Consider the following 22,693-nt stretch of genomic DNA (forward strand, 5'->3'; position numbering starts at 1 on the left):
CCGTTGGTTGGACTGTTTTCTGGACATTCATCATTAAAACCATTTATTTATCACATCCTGGGTCTACAGCGTCTGCCTCACCACCTCAACACCACACCGTTTCTTGACATTCGTATGTGTTCAATTCAAACTGAGCAATGTGTTCACCCACGACTCATTTCAGAAACTTACGTTTGTCTGTAGATAACTCCAAAGTAAAGTAAAGATCACCGTAGTCGTTGCTAATAGCCGACATGCCCGTTTTGTGAGAAACACTTATTGAGTGAGTGAACTAGTTCTCCTTAAATGCACTGTAATCAAAACTATTCAAACAAAGACATATTCCATCGGTTACCGATATGGACTGTTTGGTTTAATCATTGCAAACCTTCAATTGGTAGTTCCTTTGACCCTAATATCTTCATGTTTGTTCAATAATCAGTGTCAAAGGATTGCCCTTTGCTCCATAGTAAAATCACACAAAAAAAGCTTTGCTTATTGATATGAAGCACTGTCAGCTGACTGGTCGTTTGAACACAAGAGTTAAATAACATAATTATGTAACATTTTACTTATAAGCACTGTCATTTGCATTCAGAGTACCACATTTGTGTGCATGTCATTTTTTTCTGACTAAATCTTGACTTGGCCGAAAACAAACTCGGAGGTGCAGAAAACAGTCAACAGGCCTGTTTTCATGTTCAGTAGTCAAGGTCTTAAACTGTTATTGTAGTGGAATAAATGTGAGACTTTGGATACCTGGAATAACCTACATAAGGGATTTCATCACGATAGCCATGGACCTTGACCCCGCAGTGACGACTTGCAGCTTATCTAACTGAGCTGGACTCAACCTTCACCCATATCTCCAAGTCGGCTGTGACAAAACCACGTAGAAATAAACAGGGTGAATGATCCGAAATATAAATATAATTCATCTTTTTAATGAAAGAGACAAACATGATCACCAATTCTGTTCTGGTGAGCAGATAACACAAGACATGACGATGAGAACTGTTCAGAGCATGTCGAAAGCTCGAAAACACAGACTGCTGCTCGGCTTAAAAACCATAAAACAAAAAGCATAATGCTTTACATCTTCAACCTCCACCAGTGGAAAAATAAAGAGTAACATTTGAGTCTTTTCTTTGAGTTGGTTCTCTGTTCTCTTATTGGCTGCTGTTCAGTGCAATCATCATAAAGTACAAATATTGGAATCCAGTATCTGTCTTACTAAAAATAGTTGCATCACCATCTGTGATTTTAAAAGTGCTTCATCCTCAATAATGCTCACGATAATCTAAAGTGAGTTTAGCCAACAGTTCTCTGAAATTAAGTTTTATGACGATTGAGCAGTAGGTAGTATCACTGTGACCTCACACAGTGTGTTTGTGGGAGTGTGTATATTGTGTTTGATAATCACTGTGACCCTCCACGTGTTGACTGTTGACATAGGCAGGGTTTGGGCAGCCTCTTTGATAACAAGGACCTTTATAAGTCAGAGCAGAAGAGAAGTCAGTCCACAAACCCCTGATCCTTGGATAAAGAACCTGCTTCTCTGTTGTGCACTGATCTTCCTCTTGTTCTAAGTAAGGGATATGTGAAACAAGTAGTATGGCTTCCAAATGTGTTTGTTGTCTTTTGTTATTCTTATCAGTTTCCCTTATTTCACTTTTACAGAGAGATAAACATGATTTGGGAATTAATGATCGTCACCCTGTCACTCTCTACAGCTTTAGGTATTTTTTTTCATATTTTACATCTCTGCTTTTTTTTGGTTATGGTTTTTGTTTTGTGTTTTGCTTACAAATTTGTTTTTGTCTGCAGCCCATCCTCTGCACAGTGACTCAAGGGAGGCAGCCTGGGTTGACTCAAAGGCTAACCACGTGTTTGACAAGACAGACCTCTCAAAAGACACCCAGTAAGTTGACCGAACAGAACAAGTAGCTATTGATGAAGACAACTAAAAAAAAAATTCTCCAGTGTCTTGTGAAATTATTTATACCCTTTGAACAATGGGCAGTGTGCATTTATGATCAGTGCCCTTGAGTCAATATCTTGTAAAACTATGGTACCTTTTGCTGCAATTTCAGTTTTTTGGGAACTTTTGACACCAACAGCTTCATTGGTGTGAACTTTAACCGGGCCATTCTAATACTGAATATTCTTTCTTCTTTGTCCTTCCATTGAAACTCTGGGTGTATATTCAGTGTGACTGTCCTGCAGGAACAAAAGATTTTGGATGTTGGCAAAAGAGTTCAATTTCTTTCACATATTTGGCACTTACAAATGACTTTGAAGTAAACATACAGTACAGACCAAAAGTTTGGACACACCTTCTCACTGAATTCAATGAGAAAGTGTGTCCAAACTTTTGGTCTGTACTGTATATTCTCCCACATAAGCAGTAGATTTCTACAGGTCCTCCAGTGATACCGTGGGTATCTTGGTTGAACCTCTGCATTATTGTCTTATCAATTTAAAAGCATGGTAATGTCTTCAATGGTCAGCAGATGTGCCATTTTCTTTCCAAATTATTTACGGTGCAGAAATATTACACTTTTTTAGATTTAGAAAATTTGAAACATGAATTTCTTTTCTTTTCTCTTATGATACTGAATTAATTTGGGCAAATAAAAGACATCTAAAATAAATTAAAGGAGTATGAATAACTTCTTAAGGCACTGTGATATGTTTGATCCAAAGTGGAATATGTGTAAATAATTATAGATGATGTAAACTATATACCAGGATGTGTATTTATGATGGGTTAGACAGTCAGAGTTTCATAAGCATTTTTCTTCCTCTTTTTCAAAAAGAGATGATGGTATTTCTTTTTCACTTTTGTATATTTTATCTCAGTTAGACAAATTAGCTGACATTATTTCAAAGGATGGATTTCGTTTAGACTTGTTCATTCATTCCTTTAGTGATACGTTTACATGAACTGTTTCTCTTTCTGTGCTTAGTGGGATCTACAAGAGCGTCATAGACAGCAGTGGTCTTTACACCCTTGAAAGTGATGACCTGAAGCATCCCCTTGCAGAGGAAATGCAGCACAAACTCACCTTAGAGTCAGAGCGTCTGCGCGTCCGTCTGCGCCAGGAGCTGGCCGAGCTGCGGGAGAGGTTGTCTCCATCCCCAGCACAACTCAGCGCCATCCTGGACAGCATGAAGGAGCACCTGAGTCCGCTCACCCAGCAGCTACAGGACTCCTTGAGCAGCAACACCCAGGATCTGTGCAGCCAGCTCAGGGTGTACCTGCAGGGCCTGGAGAAAACGGCGGCTCAGGCGGAGGCCAGTCCTGCTTTCTACCAAGAAGCTTTCCAGTGGATTAGTCAAAACCTGGAGCTCAGCAGCGGCCAGCTATCCAGCCTCATCAGTGACTTCCAAACCTCAGCAAGTGGTGTGATTGAACACCTGAAGCAGAAAAGCGATGCTGAAGAGGACACGGTTGGCTCAGAGGTCTGGCAGGCAGTGGTCTCCAAGCTGGGGCAGGAATTGAGTTCACTGAGGGAAGAGGTGCAGAGCCGGGTGGGAGCTTTCAGAGCGCAGCTGGCAGCTCTGCTGGAGTCTGCTCATCCTCCTCAGACTAATGTTGCAGACAGTTTGGAGCAATTCTGCCACAACGCAGCTCTGCAGAGTCAGTCGCTGCAGGCCCGGATGGAGAGACTGTTTATTGCCGTGGAGGAGGAGGCCGGAGGCGCCTCCACTGTGTCTCAGTCTCTTTCTTCATCGATGCAGGAAGGTGCATCTTTGCGGGAGGACTTCTCAGTTAGGCTATCTGCTCTGATCCAGGACATTATGCACTCTGTGCAGTAACTAAAACACGCACTTAACAAAAAATATCTAAGCATCCATCTTCTTTGTTTTGCCATTGTATCAGTATGGAAAACGTCTTGTAAATGTGACCAAATAGAAAATGTTCAGATGACTCTTTTTTATCAATAAGCAAAAGATAGAGAAAGTATCTCCTTTTTTATAAGTTGCTGCCTTTGTAAAGTATTTTATTGTATAAGTGTAAAAGCATGTGTTTTGTTTTATTTGCTGTTTGTCTTTTCAGTGATTTGAGAGTGCAGAACTAAAATTACTTGATTCATTCTTATTTTAGAAAGATTATCCATATTTAAATAAGCCTTTTCAACCACTATGTACAAGAGAGTTGAAAGAAAATGTTGGAAGTGGACACAATGCGTGGCAGGAAGGTTTGCCATGTCAAAAGGAAAATTACAAAATAAACATCCCAGTTCAATTCAGTTATTTAATCCAGGGCATGTGTATTTTGCTCTACGCACTTAGACAAACAAACATCTGAAGTGACCCGTTCTGATCAGTTTTCCCTCCCAGAATTCCTGCTTGTTAGTTTGTCTCTTTGCCAGAGTGGAAAAGTGGTTGTAAATATGTCTAAATGATTGAAGAAAATTAGATGATATTGTGTATGTGAGTAAATATTGTCTCTTTCAGTGGCGTGTAAACATAGTTGTTGCCTGTCAAACGTGTTCTGTCTGAGTTCAGAACCACGATGATACTGTTGTTTTGAGTTTTATTTATGAAAAGTTATCTATATTTAAATACAAATCCATTAAACAATTTTGTGTGAAATTTCTAAATCAGTTTCTGTCTGCCTTTCTAACTTTTTGTTGTAATCACTTTTTCGCTCCTGACAGAATGACGCTCTGGGTTGTGAGCCATGTTCATGTCATAAGCTTCCATAGTTTATGAGATTCAAGAGTGCAGAACCAAGATAAACAAATAAACATTTGTTTTTCACATATGTTTATTAAAGAAAGATAATCTATATTTGAATAAAAGTCATTTTGTTTTGTGCAAGATTCTATTGTACAACATTGCAGTAGAGATTTTACAAGCATGTGAAAGGAAATTATCATGCGGGTTAAAATCTTGAGATTTATTTTTCACAGTTCAGCTTTTCTATTCCTTCATAATCATTAAAGACAATATCAATGCAAGAGTGCAAATAGAAAAAGTTACATAAGATCCCATAACATTTGATTGGACTATCTGCTCACTTGCGGTTAAGACACACACAAAAAAACAAACATTTTAACATAAACCTGAAGATACAATCTGATTAAAAGATATAGAGTAGTGATAATTTGTAGATGCTGTTTGATCAGTTGGTCAAATTTGATGTTTCCACGTTAGTCCTCCAGCCAAAGGATGACTTTTTCAATACAAACCAGTCGCCATGTCAGGAACCAGGGCAGCAACAACCGACCCTAACATGAGCCACACCACCAGGCTGCTTGCATCCACACCAGCACTTCCTGATGCTACAGTGTCGCCTGCTAAACACAGTAAACAACATTTCAGTTTGTTCAGAGTGTTAATATACATTAATGGACATGTAATGTAAGATTATTACAATTTAAAAATACTTACTAGAGCCAGCAGTCACAGGCACATCTTTGGTGGGGCAAAATTAAAGAAATGATCAGGCACAGAATTTACCTTAATGCTGAACTAATAGTAAGAAAAGGGCATTTATATTTCATAGACCTGTTGCGGCGGTGTAGAGAGGTCCAACTGAGACGGTGGCAGAGTTGCTGCTTTCTTCTCCGAAAGGAGTCAGAGATCTTTTTCTTCTAGCATTACAAGCCTGACAAAATGCAGGTAAAGGTTTCACCCATCATTTAATTATTTATATACTGTTACAGTTTTCACCCCCATTGAATGTTTCCCATTTTTTTGAGGTACAACCACAAACTTTAAAGTGTTACATTGGGATTTTATGTGATTGAACAACTCAAACCAGTGCATTATTTTCAAGTGTGAAATACACAACAGGTGTACTACATTGTCATAATAAATAGAAATTAAATTAATTAGCATTTATAATGTGAAAAGTTAAAGGAACATGAATGCAGTTAAAAACTTTTTTTACTTTTTGCACCATTTCCTTCTAAGCATTCTACCTCTCTCTTAATTGGTTAATGTGGTAAAGATTACATGAAATAAAGCAGCACACACTTTGAGATTCACTTTGGACAAACTTAGCAAATAATTCTTATGCATTTTGAAATATTATTGTATCATTTCACAGCATTGTCTACAATTTCTTTACAGAGTACTATTTGTTAGCAAAGGCAGGCAAAGCAGCCTTGCCTGCCTTCAACCAACCTTTTTACCTTCCATTCTTTTCCATGTTCTACTGCTTTCAGATCTTTGTAGTTAAAAAGTTTTGTTGCTTTAGTCGACTTACATTCAGCAGCTCTTGACATTTGGTGGGCTCACACAGTCTCAGGATGCAATGCAGGTAGATGGTGGACTTCTCCTGGTTTCTGTGCTGAACAAAGCGGAAGGCCTCAAAGTTGAACCGTGCCACGTTGGAAAGGCCGTTGCTTGTTATAATTGTCCTTGTTGATACCTGGCAGCTGGTGAAGAACAAAAATACTTTTGATGCATTTTTTTGTTTGTTTGTTAGATGTCAACTTTAAGATTTGGTTTTATCCAGACTTTTCTACCCAGTGAAGAAGTTGTACTGATCCGTCTGAGTCATGTTGTAAGGACTGGGAGTCGCAAAGCAGTGATCAAGGAGGATATGGAAACTGGAAACAGGGTTACCAAAGAGAAAATTTTTACATTTTAGCCCTTTATCTATCACTTTGAGCCAGTCAGAGTGAAAATATAGCAGGTTTTACTCACTTTCCTGTGAGGTTAACAGCCTTCACCTCCACATAGACTTTGGTTCGCAGCTCAAGACCTGATGACGGAACCGTCAATGGATACCTGTAGTCTGTGTCCTGAGGGAATAAGGTTTATTAAACAGGAGCAGTGACAAATCTCTTTCATTGAGTGGAATTGCACTTACATTAAAGACACCCATTTTTAGTGTATCAATGAAGCTTCCATTATTATTGGTGGTTGCCACAGACACTGAGGAGCTAAAGAAAATCAGAAAGTACAGAAGCTTTTATGAATGAATTTTGGTAATAATAATAATTTTTATAATAAATCAACAGTCACTGCTACTCACGCTACAATCTGTGTGTTGTTGATGAGATACTCCAGAGGGTAGCTGCAGGAGAAGTAATAATACAGATCTGTGGAGTAGCTGATGATCCCTGAATCTGTTTTTGGGGTATCGATGTACGATGAGATGATAACTGTCTGAATACTTGAGAAACTACTGAAGGGACCAGAGGGGTCTGGAGTTTCATCCACGATCTGAACATGAAAGCACAACATACATTCAGTTCACCCTTAAATCCGACAGGTAAGTATGCTCCAACATGCTCCAAGCGTCATGCTTTACATGCACAGACTGGCGGCAGGAGTTGTCCACGCTGTTGTTTACAGGCAGGTAGTAACGGATGATCGGAGGCTCCACGCTGTCATCGATGGAGCCCAGGCAGGCGGTGTTGTTGTGGTTCCCATTGAGAGCCAGGTTGGAGGCGTTGAAGCCTGCCCACAGCGCCGTGCACAGGTTGACCTCTATGGTTATCATGGTGGTGCTGCATTCAATTGTCAGATCTGAGTTCTCTAAAAATGATGAATCAAAAATACTTTCACTGATTTTTGTCACTCATTTTAAATGTCAATGTTACACAATAATTTCACATCATTTCACATTCATATCAGGAAAAAGAAAAGTTTTTCTTTGTGGTGGTTCTAACTACGCTAGCCTATTTCGTATTACTACAACGATTAGTGAACTTTCATGCAAGTTTGAATTTAATGCAGATTTTTTGTTTAATTGCATTGTATCTATATATTGAAGGACTTCTGAAGTTTGACTTTATATTGATTTTAAAAAATTTGATTATTTGTACAATGGTATTCATGTCATTGGTGAACTTTTACACCTGTATGTATTAAAAGTAGATTACTCAATTTATTTATTTATGGATTTATTTGTTTTGGTGAGGCATAATCTTGGTTTAAAATATTTACATGTAGTATGCTTCTTTGCTTCAGTTTGCTATATTTATTGCTTGAATATTTAAATCACCTTATACAGATTTAAGATTATTTTATTAACGATACTTAATGGTTTATTTGTTTGATTGCTGTGATAAATGGGATTTTAATTTGTCTATACAAGTGGACTGATTTGGTGATGTAAGTCTATACATAAATTGAGTCTGTCTGCAACTGTAACATGCAGCTTTAGAACTAAATTGAATTTAAGTGAATATTTTTTACTTAAATGTATTTTCAATGTAGTTTAGTCTCTTTTGTTCTTTCATTCTCTCTTTCTTCATTGCTTTCTTTATATCTTTTCCCCTCTTTCTTTTATGATGTAATATTTATTATAATATTTAGTATATATTTTTATTTAACTAATTTTATTTCAACTCAGTGATTAAATAACTTGTTTACTGTCTCTCCATTGACACTAAAAGAAATTGGTTTCCTCAGTAAGTGAAAATCATATCTTCTCTACTATTCATGTATTTCTATATATTTTTTCAGGTTTTTTGTTAGTTTTTTCTATGTTTTGTCTTGTTTAGTTCAGTAGGATTTTTGTAATTCACTTTGCATTTCCCCTTGCTATTTTTCTTTTTGGTAAAGTACATTGTGTTGCTTTGTAAGTAAAGATAGATAAGTTCTTTCGTTTTAAAAAACTCTCCTAAATATTAATATGCTGATAGATCCTTACCTGGTGTCCGCTCATACATCTTGGAGCAGTTGTACACACACAGGGCAGGCTGGAGGAACAGGGCCAGCAGAGGGAGACAAAAGAAAAGATCCATGCTCTCTGGAGGAAGCTATCAGTTTGATTTTAGCTGAAAATGAGAACATGGTGACAAAACAGCATGGGAATCCATCCACCTTTGCTAGCTTTAACAGATTTAGTCAGTTAAATGCACCATTAACAACATGTTAAGTTTTTGTTTTTTTCCTCAGATTTCTATCAATGAGTAGAATCACCAAAACACTGCAGCGTTCTTCACAATCTTCTGATTGATTTTGCACAATAAAACCAAACTCACTATGTCGGCTATAAACACGATCCGGTTCAAAGTTTAGTTAAAGAGAAGCATGATGAGCTGAAGAGAGTCTTACCTTGCTGATAGCTGTGCAGATGTTTGTACCAGAGGTAGCTGAGGGATGCAGCCTTTATAGGACATGTAAAACCACTGCAGCATCACTCCTCAGCCCTCCCTTTGACTAATTATATATGGTGCACAGACACAAATATTCGCTTTCTGCATCTGCCCATGCCGTGACCTTTCAGGAAAACAGCAATAGCTCCTGGCATGGTTTATTGTCAGATGTTCTTCCAGCAGATTATTGTGTCAGTAGGTTTTGATATAGATCCCTCAGGTTAAACCGTACGTGCTGTCTCAGGTGTTTGTCCTTAAGAAATGGTTGCTAAACACCAGATGATACAAAGATACTTTATAAAAGTCATAACTGACTACAGTGTCATCCGCACTCCTTTCTACCTGACGATATGTAAAAGGAAAACTGAGATTTTTTTTATTATTATTATTTGATACAAGTTTTTGAGCTTTTAATTAGCAAACCCTGACTAACTGTTGATTGGGAATAAAAACATGATGCGACACTTAGCCACTCATCAGAATGGAAAAGATAAGCGAACATGACCTTCAAGAAATCCACTACTAACCTATATTTACAGTCGGAGCAATACCATAAAAATAAAACCACTGGAACTGTCGTAAACCAGACTTAGCAAGGACCAAAGTTTATCTTTCCATCATCTCCAAAGAGATGGTAAGGGAGGTACAATAACAAAAATAAAGGTAAAGAACCACAACAGACGGGGAAGGGCTGGGGTCACCAAGTTATGGCAACTATTTATGAAAAGATACATAACTTTATAAGACAAAGATCTTTCCTCTCTGCAACAACACTTTACTATACACAAAAAAATCTAAAGGACTTCATACTCACTGTTATGTATGATGAGAGATCTGTGATGCTGACGACCTTTCTCTTTCAATGTCTAGGGAACATTGTTCAGGTGCATCACATCTGTTTGTATTGAGATTTCACAATAAGGTAAGCAAATATCTGATTGAGTCTGCATTTTAGCAGAATCATGATTCAAAATACATCACCAAATCAATGCAAAAATGACTCACCAGACACATATTTAACCTTCTTCCATGTATATCTCAGTGCTCAAACACACAGTAGATCCCTATAGAGAAGACACCGTAAGACAGGACCCAGAACTCTGGAAGAAGTATAAGAGGTATGATTATTCCTTTCTATATATCCTCTAATCCAAAACTGTTATAGAACAAGATGGAAGACTGTTCCCTTAGTAAAAACAGTGTTTCTCAAAGTATTCACACCAGGATATGTAACAAATGTGGAAAAGATTTAAAGTTATTTTTATTCAGCCAAGAAGTTTGTTTTGATAGAAAGTGATGGTCTCATCTTCCAGAGGATGAGACGTTATGAAAGAGCAATCCTTTTTTTAAATTAATTAAATGTTCTCTTTTTATTTCCATTGTATCATAAAATGACAAAGTGAAAATGATTTCTCTTTTCTGAAATATAAATCTTCTTCTAATTGCAGAGCAGCTTTGTGCATTTTCTGGTATTTAAAAAGTTTATCTTTGATGATGAGCTCCAGGTCTTTGAGGATGAATGCCTCCTTGCCATCACTCATGATATGATTAGATAAATAAATAAACAAATAAATAAATAAATAAATTACAGTAATATCAGTGGACAGTGGACAATATTATTACTTGTGACATATTTTCATCTGTCAGTCATGTGATAGAATGATACTTTAAAAATGCATTATGTGCAGATTTTCCGATTTCACAAACTGCACAAACAACTTATCTTCATTTTTGCAAAGACCGCCGAATCTGTATGTCAGAACAGTAACCAGGGACAACAACTACATGCCTTTCAGGCCAGTAGAGATTTCCTGTCTTAAATTGTGGATTCATGTCTAGAGAACAAAGTTTGAAAGTTGATCACAGCTGCCATGAGGGAGAAAATGCAGCTACAGGCCACAACTGCTGTTCAACTGAGGACATTCTTTGTTCATCTGAAGCACAGAGAGAAAAGGAGTGCTGGCACTTCTGCCAAAATCCTCATGGTGACAGAAATTGTTTGTCACATTATCTGTAGATGTGCCATTCTTTTGTGACCTTACTTACCCAATCTGACTGCATGGTGGTGTTTAGAAACAGGTGCCTTTGTCACTCTTTATGCCAGTGAGTCATGGCTTCTTCTTTATTTTTAATTGGTCACTCTGCCTGCAGGGTCAAATTGAGAATATGATATGAATAAGAGTTTGTGGGCATAAATAAAAGGATCACCGTCAACAGCGTACAATCCAGAAATGACGGTGTGTTTTTTTAGCCTTCTTCGTGTTGTCAGACCGACTCTATTTAAGGATTTCTTGACTATACACTGGGAGTACTATGAGTAATCAAAAGAATAAATATTATACTTCTCTGTATAAATGTATATAGTTTTTGAGAATTTTTTTTTAAATATGATACATTTCTAACTTAGGGAAGTTTAATGTGACACTGAATGGATTTTATAAGATGCGTCAGTTATCGGAGAACCTGTAATCCTTTTCTTTGATAATATGTGCAAGCAGACAGAACCATCGTCGCAATATGCTGCAGTTATGTGAGCAACTGTCATGAGTTGTGGTTTTTGAAGGTTTTGGTGGTGAGGTAGACACGGTGGACCCAGATTATGGTGAATAGTTAAAGTTTAATGACGAACAACGAGGAGCACAGAGAAGTCCAGGCAGCACAGGTGAGCATAAAGGCAAGGAACTCAAACGCCAACACTCAACGGTAGCATTGATAGTAAACAACACAATGGAAGACAGCTAACAGAATAGACAAGGAGCAGGGAACACAGGAGGAATTAAATACACCAGCGGTAATCAGGGAACAGGAGACACAGCTGGGAACAATCAAGGTTAAGCCGAGACAACAGATTAACTAAATTGACACAGAAAAAAACAAATCCTCACAGTATCCCCTCTAGCCCTCAACAACACAACCAGAGTGGGCGGAGGGGCGCCGGACGGGGGGCCAGAGTCCAAAGAAAACATAAGGAAAGCAAAATAAATTCAGTCCCCCAGAAATCAACACAGGTAGGAAGGGGCCTGTTGTGAAAGGGTTCTTTGAATCTACGGCGGTGACGTCATATCCACATGAGCAAAATGCGGCTCTCTTGCTTCCGCTTTAAGTTACTATGACAGCTAGAAAAGACAAAGTCCTATTTCAGAAGCAAATGAAGCAATACCATGAACATTACTGTCTTCCTAATATAATGGGCTTTTACGTTTTCATGGATTTCCAAGCGATCCTGAATTAAGAAGACGGTGGCTTGTAAATATTCGTTCCTACCATTTACATTTAATACATACATACATTTAATTTCCCTTTGTAATTAATAAAGTGGTTTTGAATTAGAATTGAATAAAAAGAAAACTGCATGGAACAAGTGTGAATAATAATCTGAACTTTAGTGAAGTTTCACAAATCGCATAAAGGTTTCACAAATCCCAAACATGGATTAAAATATTCTGATATTAGAGCAGAATAATCCAGTCCAGGTTTGAAGTGTCTGGGTGTTGTAGTTTTGAAATTTGAGCAGTTCTAGTGTGACCGAGATTGACAAATTGTTCTTTATTGAAGTTTCATAAATCAGAAAACAATTTCACAAATCCCAAACATGGTTTTAAATATTTTGCTATTAGAGCAGAATAATCCAGTCCGAGTTTGATGTGCCTAGGTGGTGTAGTTTTTTTTAACTAGAGTAGATTAAACATGAGGAACTTAGTAAAAAATTAGGTGAAATCCCCCTTTAGCCATTTCCCGAATCGGAAGCTGGTATTGGAAACCAACTTCAGCTTCGTCGTTAGTGAAGCCATTTTTTGTGTCTTAACAGAGCAGCACACAAGTGCAACAAAGGTTTTAAACGCGTAAAGTTTTCTAGCCAGAGATAAGTTTCAAATAAAACTATCTCAAATGGCTTGAGCAGATATATAACATTACCGACACAACAAAGAGAAATGTTCCTTAAAAGTCTTTATCTGCGTGAGTAATAGGGTCAAATTGAGAATATCATGTGTATGGATATTGCATTATTCCCACCAGTTTAGCCTCTGTATGTACGAGTCATATTAGTAGTGGGAGTTATTGTTGAGTTTGACGCCCTCTGCTGGACCAAGTTAACAAGTGTTCTTTTGTTTTTTGGGTACGATTATGACTGTACAGCACGGTGGAAAACAAATCTGTTCCATTCTACCACCAGACTCAGTTGGTCAGGCTATATTTGGAGAGAAGTTAGAGATTGTATGAGTGTGAGAGTAATATTTTGAAGAGAGATTCAGGGAAAGATATCCTGCTCTAGAATTAAGAGAATTAGACTCCTGCAAAAATATTCCTCACGTACTAAACGGGTAAAATACCCTATTTCTCCCAATCTAACAACAGTTTAATGCTTGAAATGCTGTTATCACACACATGCTAAATTTTAATTGATAAGACTCTTTTTCTTTGCTTTGGGAACTTTTTTAATGACATAAAAATAGCTTTCAAAATAACGTGTCATCATGGAATGCACTCAGGGTGATCCCATTCTTCTTTCTCCCTCAAACAAAATCAATTGCAGGTTGTTTTTGCAATTGGTTTTGCAATTGTTGTTATTGATACAATGACAACATGTGACTCATAAACTAACAAGTATTTAAAAAGTCTAATCTCTAACATTTTATCTCCAGCTATTCTATTTCTTGTTAGTTTGTTGTTTTCATACACAATTAAGACTGAACGTTTTTGTTTTTTTTTAACATTTATTGAACTACCATAATCAGGGGCACAGTTCTTTGAACCTGAGTATGTTAATTTTAATAACTGCAGATTATCATTATTTTGTTGTTTTGTAAAATGAAGTACAGAAAAGCTGTTATTTAATCTTCTTTTGGATTTTTTTGTTGTTACATTTACAGAGAAGCTTCAGTCAGCCACACTCTGGAAATGGAAACTGAACCAAAGCAATGGACAGGAAGTGAAGTCCTAAAAAAATACTGTCTTCTTCCTCCTCTGTTTCCTTTCCTGTTCAGAGTCAATCTCTCTTTTCTATCCCTATAACTCTCTGTATTTATCTCACTATGTGTCCTTGCTTTTCATCTTTTTACCAGAAGCTTTTGTTTTCACAGTGAAGTCTGACTCATATCCTCTTCCTATAAAGCTCCAGTAATTTTCTTCTCAACAGACTCCATTTACATGTGGGCAGAATATTTAAATATGACATACGATAAGGTTACTCCACTTGCAAACAAATCTATTGACAAAACTAACTTAGAGGCACTTCTCAATAAATGATTTAATAGAAAAAAGTTGATTTATTACAGTTAATTGATTCCTCAAGTGAAATTTCAGTCAATAAAAGCCCAAACGTCTGTCTCTGAAAAAAAAAAACAGAATATCATAAAATACCAATAAAACTACTTTAATGCAGAAATATCATTTTAAGACTGATGCAGTCATAGAGAAGACTGTTGACTTCACAGCTATCCAGTAGACAGTATTGTTTTTAATTAAGCTCCATTAGTAGAACCAAATCTATTATTACTGGGGTCCAACAGAATTAGAGTTAATGTTAGAAAACAAAGGAATACATTTCATACATAGAGTGTTTTATCCTGTCATATTGTTGGGAAGTTGAGTGGAAGGAAAAAGTGTTATACAAAAATGCCTGTCAATGTTTATAGAGCCACCACACTGAGACTTACCAAGGTTATGGCCTACGGAGCTAAATGATTACACTGTTGCTTCAGTCAAAGTCTTTTACTGAAAGTAAATTATGCACAACTTTTCAAAATCAAGGTCCCAGCACCTGGATAACTAACTATGATTAAAGGCTTGTATTCATATTTATTGATCCTGTATCATTTTCTTTAAAAAAAAAATACTTAATGAAACATTTACTGAAATCAACATTTTAAAACACATCCCTTTATGAGATGAATTTGTAAGACATCTCACTTTTACAATCTTATTATTGAAATAATTATTTCATGCTATTTTATTGAGACACATTTCTTTGTTTATCTATTCCACATACAGTGTGCTGCTTCCACATACATATTTGTATACGTGTGAGCGTGTGTGTGTGTGTGTGTGTGTGTGTGTGTGTGTGTGTGTGTGTGTGTGTGTGTGTGTGTGTGTGTGTGTGTGTGTGTGTGTGAAGCAGGGAGGACACACATTTGTAGCTCTCTTTAACACAGTCCACATGACAGAATACAGACAAAGAACTCCATTCAGGTCAATATTGCAATGCTTTACGTAAAAAACAGGATTTAGAAAAGCTTATTTGTTGCAAATGAGCGTAAATGCAAGAATTAAACTTAAATACAAAAAACCCCACTAATAGTTAAAAGTGTTTCTGTAGTTTTAGACTGTTTTTTTCTTGATGCTTTTTTTAATCAGACGCCATATGCACGCCTTCAGGACGCGACCCCCTTTTTTTCCTGAACAGACTACTAGTCTTTTCTCATTCCCATTATTGCAGTTTTTGAATCACCGGGTTTGGAAGTGAAGTTTAGTTTCTCCCAGTTTTTGAACAGCAGCTGGGCAGAACATCGAGTGAACATGTAGACATGGATTTTATGAGGCTTTTTGGCACCGTTATCGCCGTATTGTTTCACCCTGGATCCGCTTCGAAAATAAATGGTAAGAATTTGCATCGGGGGCGAAAAAAAAAAGGCAGAAACGAGTTTCATTTATATTTAAAAACCTTCATATGAAAAAAGACAATGCTTTCTTTAGAAGAAAAAAAACCGAGGAAGTCTCAACATTTTCTAACACGTAAATGAAGCGTTTTTCGGGGTTTACTTGAGTGACGCAGGGAAACGAGTCTTGAAAGCAGCACCGCTGCTGAAAAAGTCCAAAGCAAGCAGCAGTCTGCGTGTTTCATAACGATATCGACCCAACAAACTTCTTGAAACATGTAAACAACCGTTTCTGCCCGGGTCAGAGAGTCGCTGCTGTAATTTGACTGTGCCAGACCAGTGGATATCGCTGACTCTTGATTATAAGCAAAACAGAGACAGGAAAGCGCTTACATAAGCACTCCTTCATCTACATTCTGTTTAATCGGCAATTAAGTCGGATTTTTCATTCAGTAAGCATCTTATTACCGAATGCGCAGTAATCCTGAATTATTATTTGCAATTACTTATGATCAAATCGAAAGTTCCACTTTTAAGTGGGATGCAGTGACTCAGTTAATAGTCACTGCATTAACAGGGAAAGCAACGTTATTTGAAAAATACACTTCAAAAACTGCTGGGTTAAAAATAACGAGTTAATCGGTGTTATTTTTGCTTAAACTGCCCTGGGTCAAACGTGACTGATGCCTTAACAAAGCAAAGCTGGATTATGAATTTGAGATACTGTGTTAGGTTTCAACCCCCCAAATGTGAGTTTAAAAGAAAAACATTAAGGTGTCCAGCGGGTTGGAAAAAATAATGGAGAAAGTAAACAAGAAATTTGGGTTGAAAGTTATTTTCTGTTTATACTTCACTGAAAATCACAACTTAACAAACTGAAGGCAACATCTTTATAAAGTGCTATAAGACTTTTATTGACTGTTGTGTTCATTTTTCTGGTCAAATTGAGATTGTGGAGCCTAGGTGGCGCAACCGTTCAGCTTCCAGATTAGCTGGTAAAATGCTAATAGAGAGTAACCTGAACTTCAGTCACCATTACATCCCACTGACATTGATACATCATACCAGCAGGATGAACAAATTGCTTGAATAAAATTTGTCCAACAAAATGAAGTAAGGTAAACGTTCTCTAAAAAGCAATGCATTATCTGAAGAATTTCAAGAATAGATGATAAACAAAGGAACTTTTGTCTAGGAAGAGTAAAAATCCATTTTTAAGGCTTGGGGATTTCAGAAAACCATAATTAGAGCCATTATCAACAAAGGAAGAAAACAGCAAATCAATGACACATACCGGAAGTCACAAAACAAACCAAAACAACATCTGCAGCTCTCATTTGCCTGCAGCTAAGGTCTCATTTTGGCCACTTGTGTCTCCAATATCATTCTTTCCATCTCTACCCAGAGTTTGTGACCATAAATCAGGGTAAGAACGTAGATAGACCGTTAAATCGAGAGCTGTGCCTTTTGACTCAGCTCTCTCTTTACCACGACAGAGCGGTACAGAGGCCGCATCACTGCAGACGTGGTCACCAATCCTCCATTTTTCCGTCATTCGTGAACATGACCCTGACATACTTAAATTCCTCCACGTGGGGCAGGACCTCCTCCCTGACCCGTAGAAAGCAGTCTACCCTTTTACAGCTTAAGAGCACAGGCTCGGATTTGGAGAGCCTGATCTTCATCTCTTCTGCTTCACACTCCGCTTCGAACTGCTCCAGCGAAAGCTGTAGGCCACGGTCAGATGAAGCCAATAGGACCACAAAGTCTTCAAAAAGCAGAAACGAAATCCTAAGGCCAAAAACTGGATCCCCTCAAAAACTTTTTCTGCACCCAGAAGTTCTGTCCATAGAAGTTATGAACAAGATCGGCAACAAAGGGTGACCAAGGCAGAGTCCAGCTCCCATCGAAAATGACCTATTTGCCGGGACGGCAATGTGGACCAAGCTCTAACACCGGTCACACAGGGACTTTTAAATAACATGGAAGTGGAAAGTGGAATAAAATTCCTTCAAAGAGATATAACAATTTTTTCACTATATTATATGTTATATATGTTATTACTATGTTATATTTTTTATATTATAGTGCCTGTGTTGGATAGTGCTGTCTTTTTTGATGCATGGCTATTTTATGGTACATAGTTATAAAAAAAAAAATTTTTCTGTCCCCTTCATGTTTAGGCCAGAAAATCTGCCGACGCGGGACTGAGCGGCCATGCTATAAGGCATCCTACATCCAGGACAGCAGGCGGAGGCTGACGTTTGAGGATGCCAGGCAGTCCTGCAGGTCAGAGGGAGGCGAGCTGCTCAGCATTGAGACAGAGAGTGAGCAACGGTTGATAGAGACCTTCATACAAAAGCTGAAGGTTGGAGATGGCGATTTCTGGATTGGGCTCCGTCGTAGCCCCCCGCATCACCGGACAGGGAATAATAACCCAGGATGCCCCTCACAGTACTATTGGGTCGATGGAAGCAAGGCCAAGTACAGGTTCTCCTGATTATTTTTACTACTTCTTCTGTGAAATTAATCGAACTAGAAAAATACTGTTAAATGTTAATGTTTACATTTTACTTATTGCAGGAACTGGAACTGGGATGAGCCGTCATGTGGTTCTGAAATGTGTGTGGTGTTGTACCACCAGCCCTCTGCACCAGCTGACGAAGAAGGCCATTTCCTGTTTAAGTGGAATGATGACAATTGCAGCTGCAAAAACAATTTTGTCTGCAAATACAAGGAAGGTGAGTTAGTGGAGCTGTTACCAACATAGCTCCATCAATTTTATTTTCTGGCAATTTATAAAATGTGTTAGCCAAATTCACTGGGTAGAATTAAGCACACGATTGTAGTTTTAATATTTGCTTTATTTATGATTATTACATTTCTTTTCTTTTTAGCAATCTTCGAAAGTATATAACTATTTTGAAGCCATTTTTATACCTATGCTGAATGTATAACATTTTCAGACATCTTTTAAAATACCAAGATTTTGTGACAAAAAATTAGACCATGATAAATCCTTTTAAAACAATTTCTATATTTGCATAAGAAAATAAAAAGTAAAAAAGCCGCAAAAACCTGATTGCATAACACCACACCCTAAAACGAACACTTAGAAGAAGTACGTTTTGATTCAGTTTCAGCGTTCAGTCTTCAATCATAGCAGTCTATTAACTGGCAGGATCTCCCTCATTAAAGTTCTTCAAATCTATTAGATTATGATGCTGTTAAAAATCTGTCTTTACCTTTCTACCAGACACCTGAAAAGTTAGGGTGAAAACTAGCACATGGGACAGGTAATGATTTCATCCACTTTGACCAGAAAGCCCAATTTCAACTGGGAAAAGTAGGAGAAGTAACCCTACATCGTGATGCTACCACCAACATGTGTCACTGTAGATTTGGTGTTCTTATGCTGAGATGTAAAGCTGTTTTTTTGTTAAGATCAAATTTTTAGAATGGTGCCCAAAAGCTCATTGAATATTTGTGTTTGGATAAAGTTAAACGTTCTTTTTTAATTTATTGGAATGTTACAAATTTACTAATTTTCTTCATCCTCTGCAGAGAAAATGCCAATATTTACAGGGGACAGGATCATAGTAGAACCAGGTACACATTACTCTTGTTTAATATAAAATCTCCTTTTGTCAAAGTCTAAGAAGGTTTGATTGATGTTCTTTGTGTCACATATATGTGATAAATTTGTTACTAAGTTTAAATAACTGGAACTGATAAATAAAGCTGAATAAAGCACCAAGTTTATCTGGACATCACTCAAATGGTAAATAAAAGTGATATGTTTGGGTAACTAAATCTCCATACCAACCACTACATGTTGTTGATAAGCCAAACCCTTAGCCCTTGTTTGAGAAGCATACCAAGAAAAGATTGTGAGAGTTTTCTAACTACTTCTGAATCTGCATGGAATCATAAGCAAACCTCAGTCTACAGGCCTAAATCTTTTGCCACATGTAGTTAGGTGATTGAACCTGAACATTTGACCATGCTAAATTTAGTTGTACAAAATGCTGACATTATAAACAATTCTTTAATAATTATGAATCCGTTAAAATATGCCACATATTTGTAGTTTTTTTAAAATCATGACCTTTGTCGTTTTTGTAGTTCCATCTATGAGGCCAAACATATCCAAAGAAGGAGATGGCAGAATAACTATTGGATTACCTGAGTCATCAGGTAAAATAAATACTTTCTCGGTTATATTTTTAATTATAAGAATCTTGTCATACTTATGAATATTTGGAGGCTGTGTTTTAATGCAGCTAGGCTTCATAACGTGCATTTTCTTGCAGTGTCTTTCTCAGACAACAGCCTCGACGTTTCCTACATTCTCTATGCCACTATTCCAGCTATGCTGCTGCTGCTGCTGTTAGCAGCTGCTGGGTTTTTCTGCTACAGACAGCATGCAAAAAGGTAAAAAGAGAGAGTGTTAAAAATAATCACATGAATTTTTCAGAGTACATTTAAAAGCTCTGTGTTTAAATCAGTTATTAGATTAGTGTGTGTGTGTGTGTTCCAGCTAAAAGTCAGCTCTGGCAGTTAGTGTTCTCACCGTGAATTCGATCCTTTCTACTTATATTCAGGAGGAAGACGGAGAGTTTCCCCGGCAGATCGAAACAGCTGATGCCAACAGCACCTTCGGTTTCCTCCATTCAAGGACCTTACGCCTTCAGTGACATCACTAAACTTCCTCACGCTGCTCTGGACTACAGGACGCACGCAGAAATCATGACAAAGTACTCCTGCCCATATTCACATGACGCCCAGTATCCTGATTATGAGAATGTGACGTGTTCAGAGAAGGAGACCGGCTTTGTGACGAACGATATCTATGAGACTGCCAGAACTCAGAGTCGGCGGTGCCGTAGTCAGGATGGATGGGTGGAAAATGAGATCTATGGCTAATATTGTTTATGTCGATGTGAGCTCCAGAAACGTCTGTGAACTTGTAATTGTTAAAGGAACCTTATTAAGCTAGAAAGAGGAACATATACTGGACTATTTCTCTTTCTTTCTACATATCTTGCTAGATTACCAGTGAGGTACGCAGTCTCAACATACATAATTGAGTTTGAATGGTTTTACGTGGACTGGTTTCAAAGTGTGAATTTATTCCTTGTGTATATGTCATCGCTTAACATCTATGTTTTGATCAGTTATAACGCTATATTTAGGACGTTATCATATCTGTCAAACCATATTAAATAAATGCTGATATTAATCAGAACAAAAGACATGTTTATATCATTTTTGGTTTTATGGATTTTTCCATGATGACAGAAGGACTTTTACAGTCCTTGTATATTTTTTGCAATTTGCGACGTTACAACAAATAACCTCAATATTTTGGGGAGATTTTACGTGATAAGAAACACAAACAATGGTCCTTAACTATCATGGTGTGAGCATTCTTGCCCACAGCTCTCATTAAAGGAATCTACAGTTTTATTGTTAAATTCATTTATGAAATTTAATTAGACCATTCAAAAGCTGCTATTTTCCTCTCTATTGGCTCCTTGACCAGTTGTCTTTTCAATAGTTTTGTAGAAACAACCAGCTTTTGTTTTATTGCTACTTTCTTCAGTTGTTGACCATTGTCTCTTTTCTCCCATAGCTTAAATAGAATGCTGGATAACTTTTGCACCCTTCTCCTGACTGATGCCTTTGTCAAATCAAATATTTGATAGCAGAACTTTATATGAGGTTATTGGCATTAACTATAACTGACGGCAGGTAAAAGCTAAAGACTAAACACTAAATCTAAATCAGAAGAATATTCAGAAAAGCAGTAGTTAAATGTGTGCATGCTTATGCAACTGTGTTAATGCCATTTTCCCCTATTTGACAGATTTGTTTTTCATTTGAATTGTATCTGATAAATGCCTCACCTGTAAAAAAACAAAACTGATTTATTAGGTTCTCCCAAAACCTGACAATTTAGAAGACATAAAACTTGAAGGTTACCAGTCATGTTTATAAGCATGTCAGTCTGATTAAAGGTTATTGAGATATTGTGTTCTTGCCAACATGACAAGAACAGTAATAAAGAAAGAAAATAGATATCGCCTATCCTAATGCGACACAGTTTTCTGATGTTGTTTATAATTTTTATTTTGTCTGAATATTCAAAATTACATTTATTTATAGATTAACTGATTCAGCATTTCTTTGCCCACTTCCAGGAATCATTTTTTATTGTTTCTTTAAGAGGAAGTAGTATGATTAAAAGCATTTGAAGTAGTAATTAGGTACAGTACATACAATAATGATATGCACTGGTCACCCTGAATATACTGTTCTTGAAAGCTTTGGTTAATCCCAAATGAATCTTCTTGAGCATTAGTACATAGTTTCGCAACATTTGTTGAGATAATAAAAAACATCCGTGTAGTGCACTGTAAAAATGAACTTTCCATTTCGGGACTGTCTGCTGATGTCAGGGAACAGGTCAGGACATGAGGAAAGACAGATGACAGATAACTGACAAAAAAGCTTTTTTTTATTTTTGATAGTAAGAGTTTCTCTTCAGGTATGACTAGATTACAATATGTTATGAAAAACTGCATCAGTTTTACTCTGTATAATCTGTTCCTCTGTAGTAAATTTGAAAAGAAAACACAAAAGCCTATTTCTGAAAATAAATGCCTGTGTTTTCTCTGAGTACATGCTGTGTGGGCTGCCTTGGTTAGTGATTTGGAAAGATGTAGCGGAGCCCAGTAAGGAGAGGCTGAGTGTGTTCTTGGAGAAAGTTAGACAGGAAATGCCAAAAGCACATCTGGAACTCTTACATTCAGGAAGTCTGTTTGTGACAGCAGAGGCCTTCGGAGCATTGCTCTGGCTTTCTGCTACAGCAGTCTGCTGTGCTCTGCAAGGCTGTCACTGCATGGCATGAAGGGAACCATCCATGGATGTGAATTTGGACTGTGGATGTATTATAGAGCCATGAAAAATTATTTTCCCTTTACAGATTTCTGTTCCTTTTGCTTTTCTTGTTTTGCTTTGTTATATATTCCACATCACCAAACA

General features: G+C 37.2%; 3 protein-coding genes across 5 annotated transcripts; 2 read left to right on the top strand and 1 right to left on the bottom strand.

The window, feature by feature from the left end:
• The first annotated feature begins 1,436 nt into the window (after window positions 1–1,436).
• On the top strand, window positions 1,437–4,569 carry LOC114133635 (uncharacterized). The gene is made up of 4 exons (XM_027999687.1): window positions 1,437–1,568; window positions 1,660–1,718; window positions 1,807–1,900; window positions 2,949–4,569. Exons 2-4 carry the CDS (start codon window positions 1,670–1,672, stop codon window positions 3,799–3,801), a joined length of 996 nt encoding a protein of 331 aa, XP_027855488.1. The 5' UTR covers window positions 1,437–1,568; window positions 1,660–1,669; the 3' UTR covers window positions 3,802–4,569.
• Window positions 4,570–4,738: 169 nt separating this feature from the next.
• Window positions 4,739–9,121, bottom strand: LOC114133634 (zona pellucida-like domain-containing protein 1). 2 transcript variants are annotated; one of them, XM_027999685.1, is made up of 11 exons: window positions 9,010–9,121; window positions 8,603–8,729; window positions 7,256–7,482; window positions 6,977–7,167; window positions 6,812–6,884; window positions 6,646–6,743; window positions 6,465–6,548; window positions 6,203–6,374; window positions 5,500–5,599; window positions 5,383–5,406; window positions 4,739–5,285 (listed from the first exon to the last, which is right to left on the bottom strand). In XM_027999685.1, the coding sequence occupies exons 2-11, from the start codon at window positions 8,694–8,696 to the stop codon at window positions 5,170–5,172; spliced, it is 1,179 nt and encodes a 392-aa protein (XP_027855486.1). In that variant the 5' UTR covers window positions 8,697–8,729; window positions 9,010–9,121; the 3' UTR covers window positions 4,739–5,169. The 2 variants fall into 2 exon arrangements, with proteins under 2 accessions (XP_027855486.1, XP_027855485.1); XM_027999684.1 differs by having other exon boundaries at window positions 4,739–5,288.
• A 6,131-nt stretch (window positions 9,122–15,252) lies between these two features.
• On the top strand, window positions 15,253–22,285 carry laynb (layilin b). Of its 2 annotated transcripts, XM_027999095.1 has the most exons (7): window positions 15,257–15,647; window positions 17,830–18,136; window positions 18,230–18,387; window positions 19,211–19,255; window positions 19,772–19,843; window positions 19,960–20,080; window positions 20,251–22,285. In XM_027999095.1, the coding sequence occupies exons 1-7, from the start codon at window positions 15,575–15,577 to the stop codon at window positions 20,570–20,572; spliced, it is 1,098 nt and encodes a 365-aa protein (XP_027854896.1). In that variant the 5' UTR covers window positions 15,257–15,574; the 3' UTR covers window positions 20,573–22,285. The 2 variants fall into 2 exon arrangements, with proteins under 2 accessions (XP_027854897.1, XP_027854896.1); XM_027999096.1 differs by lacking the exon at window positions 19,211–19,255 and having other exon boundaries at window positions 15,253–15,647.
• Window positions 22,286–22,693: the final 408 nt, after the last annotated feature.

Source organism: Xiphophorus couchianus, chromosome 18, assembly GCF_001444195.1.
Source record: "Xiphophorus couchianus chromosome 18, X_couchianus-1.0, whole genome shotgun sequence".
Lineage (NCBI taxonomy): Eukaryota > Metazoa > Chordata > Actinopteri > Cyprinodontiformes > Poeciliidae > Xiphophorus > Xiphophorus couchianus.

Coding starts and splice junctions, on each gene's coding strand:
- LOC114133635 (XM_027999687.1), top strand. CDS start 1,670: ATGATTTGGGAATTAATGATCGTCACCCTGTCACTCTCTACAGCTTTA. Junction 1,719..1,806: donor GTCACTCTCTACAGCTTTAG/GTATTTTTTTTC, acceptor TTTTGTCTGCAG/CCCATCCTCTGCACAGTGAC. Junction 1,901..2,948: donor GACCTCTCAAAAGACACCCA/GTAAGTTGACCG, acceptor TTCTGTGCTTAG/TGGGATCTACAAGAGCGTCA.
- LOC114133634 (XM_027999684.1), bottom strand. CDS start 8,696: ATGGATCTTTTCTTTTGTCTCCCTCTGCTGGCCCTGTTCCTCCAGCCT. Junction 6,744..6,811: donor TAAAAATGGGTGTCTTTAAT/GTAAGTGCAATT, acceptor TTATTCCCTCAG/GACACAGACTACAGGTATCC. Junction 5,407..5,499: donor TCTCTACACCGCCGCAACAG/GTCTATGAAATA, acceptor GCCCCACCAAAG/ATGTGCCTGTGACTGCTGGC.
- laynb (XM_027999095.1), top strand. CDS start 15,575: ATGGATTTTATGAGGCTTTTTGGCACCGTTATCGCCGTATTGTTTCAC. Junction 18,137..18,229: donor GGAAGCAAGGCCAAGTACAG/GTTCTCCTGATT, acceptor TACTTATTGCAG/GAACTGGAACTGGGATGAGC. Junction 19,256..19,771: donor CAGGATCATAGTAGAACCAG/GTACACATTACT, acceptor TCGTTTTTGTAG/TTCCATCTATGAGGCCAAAC.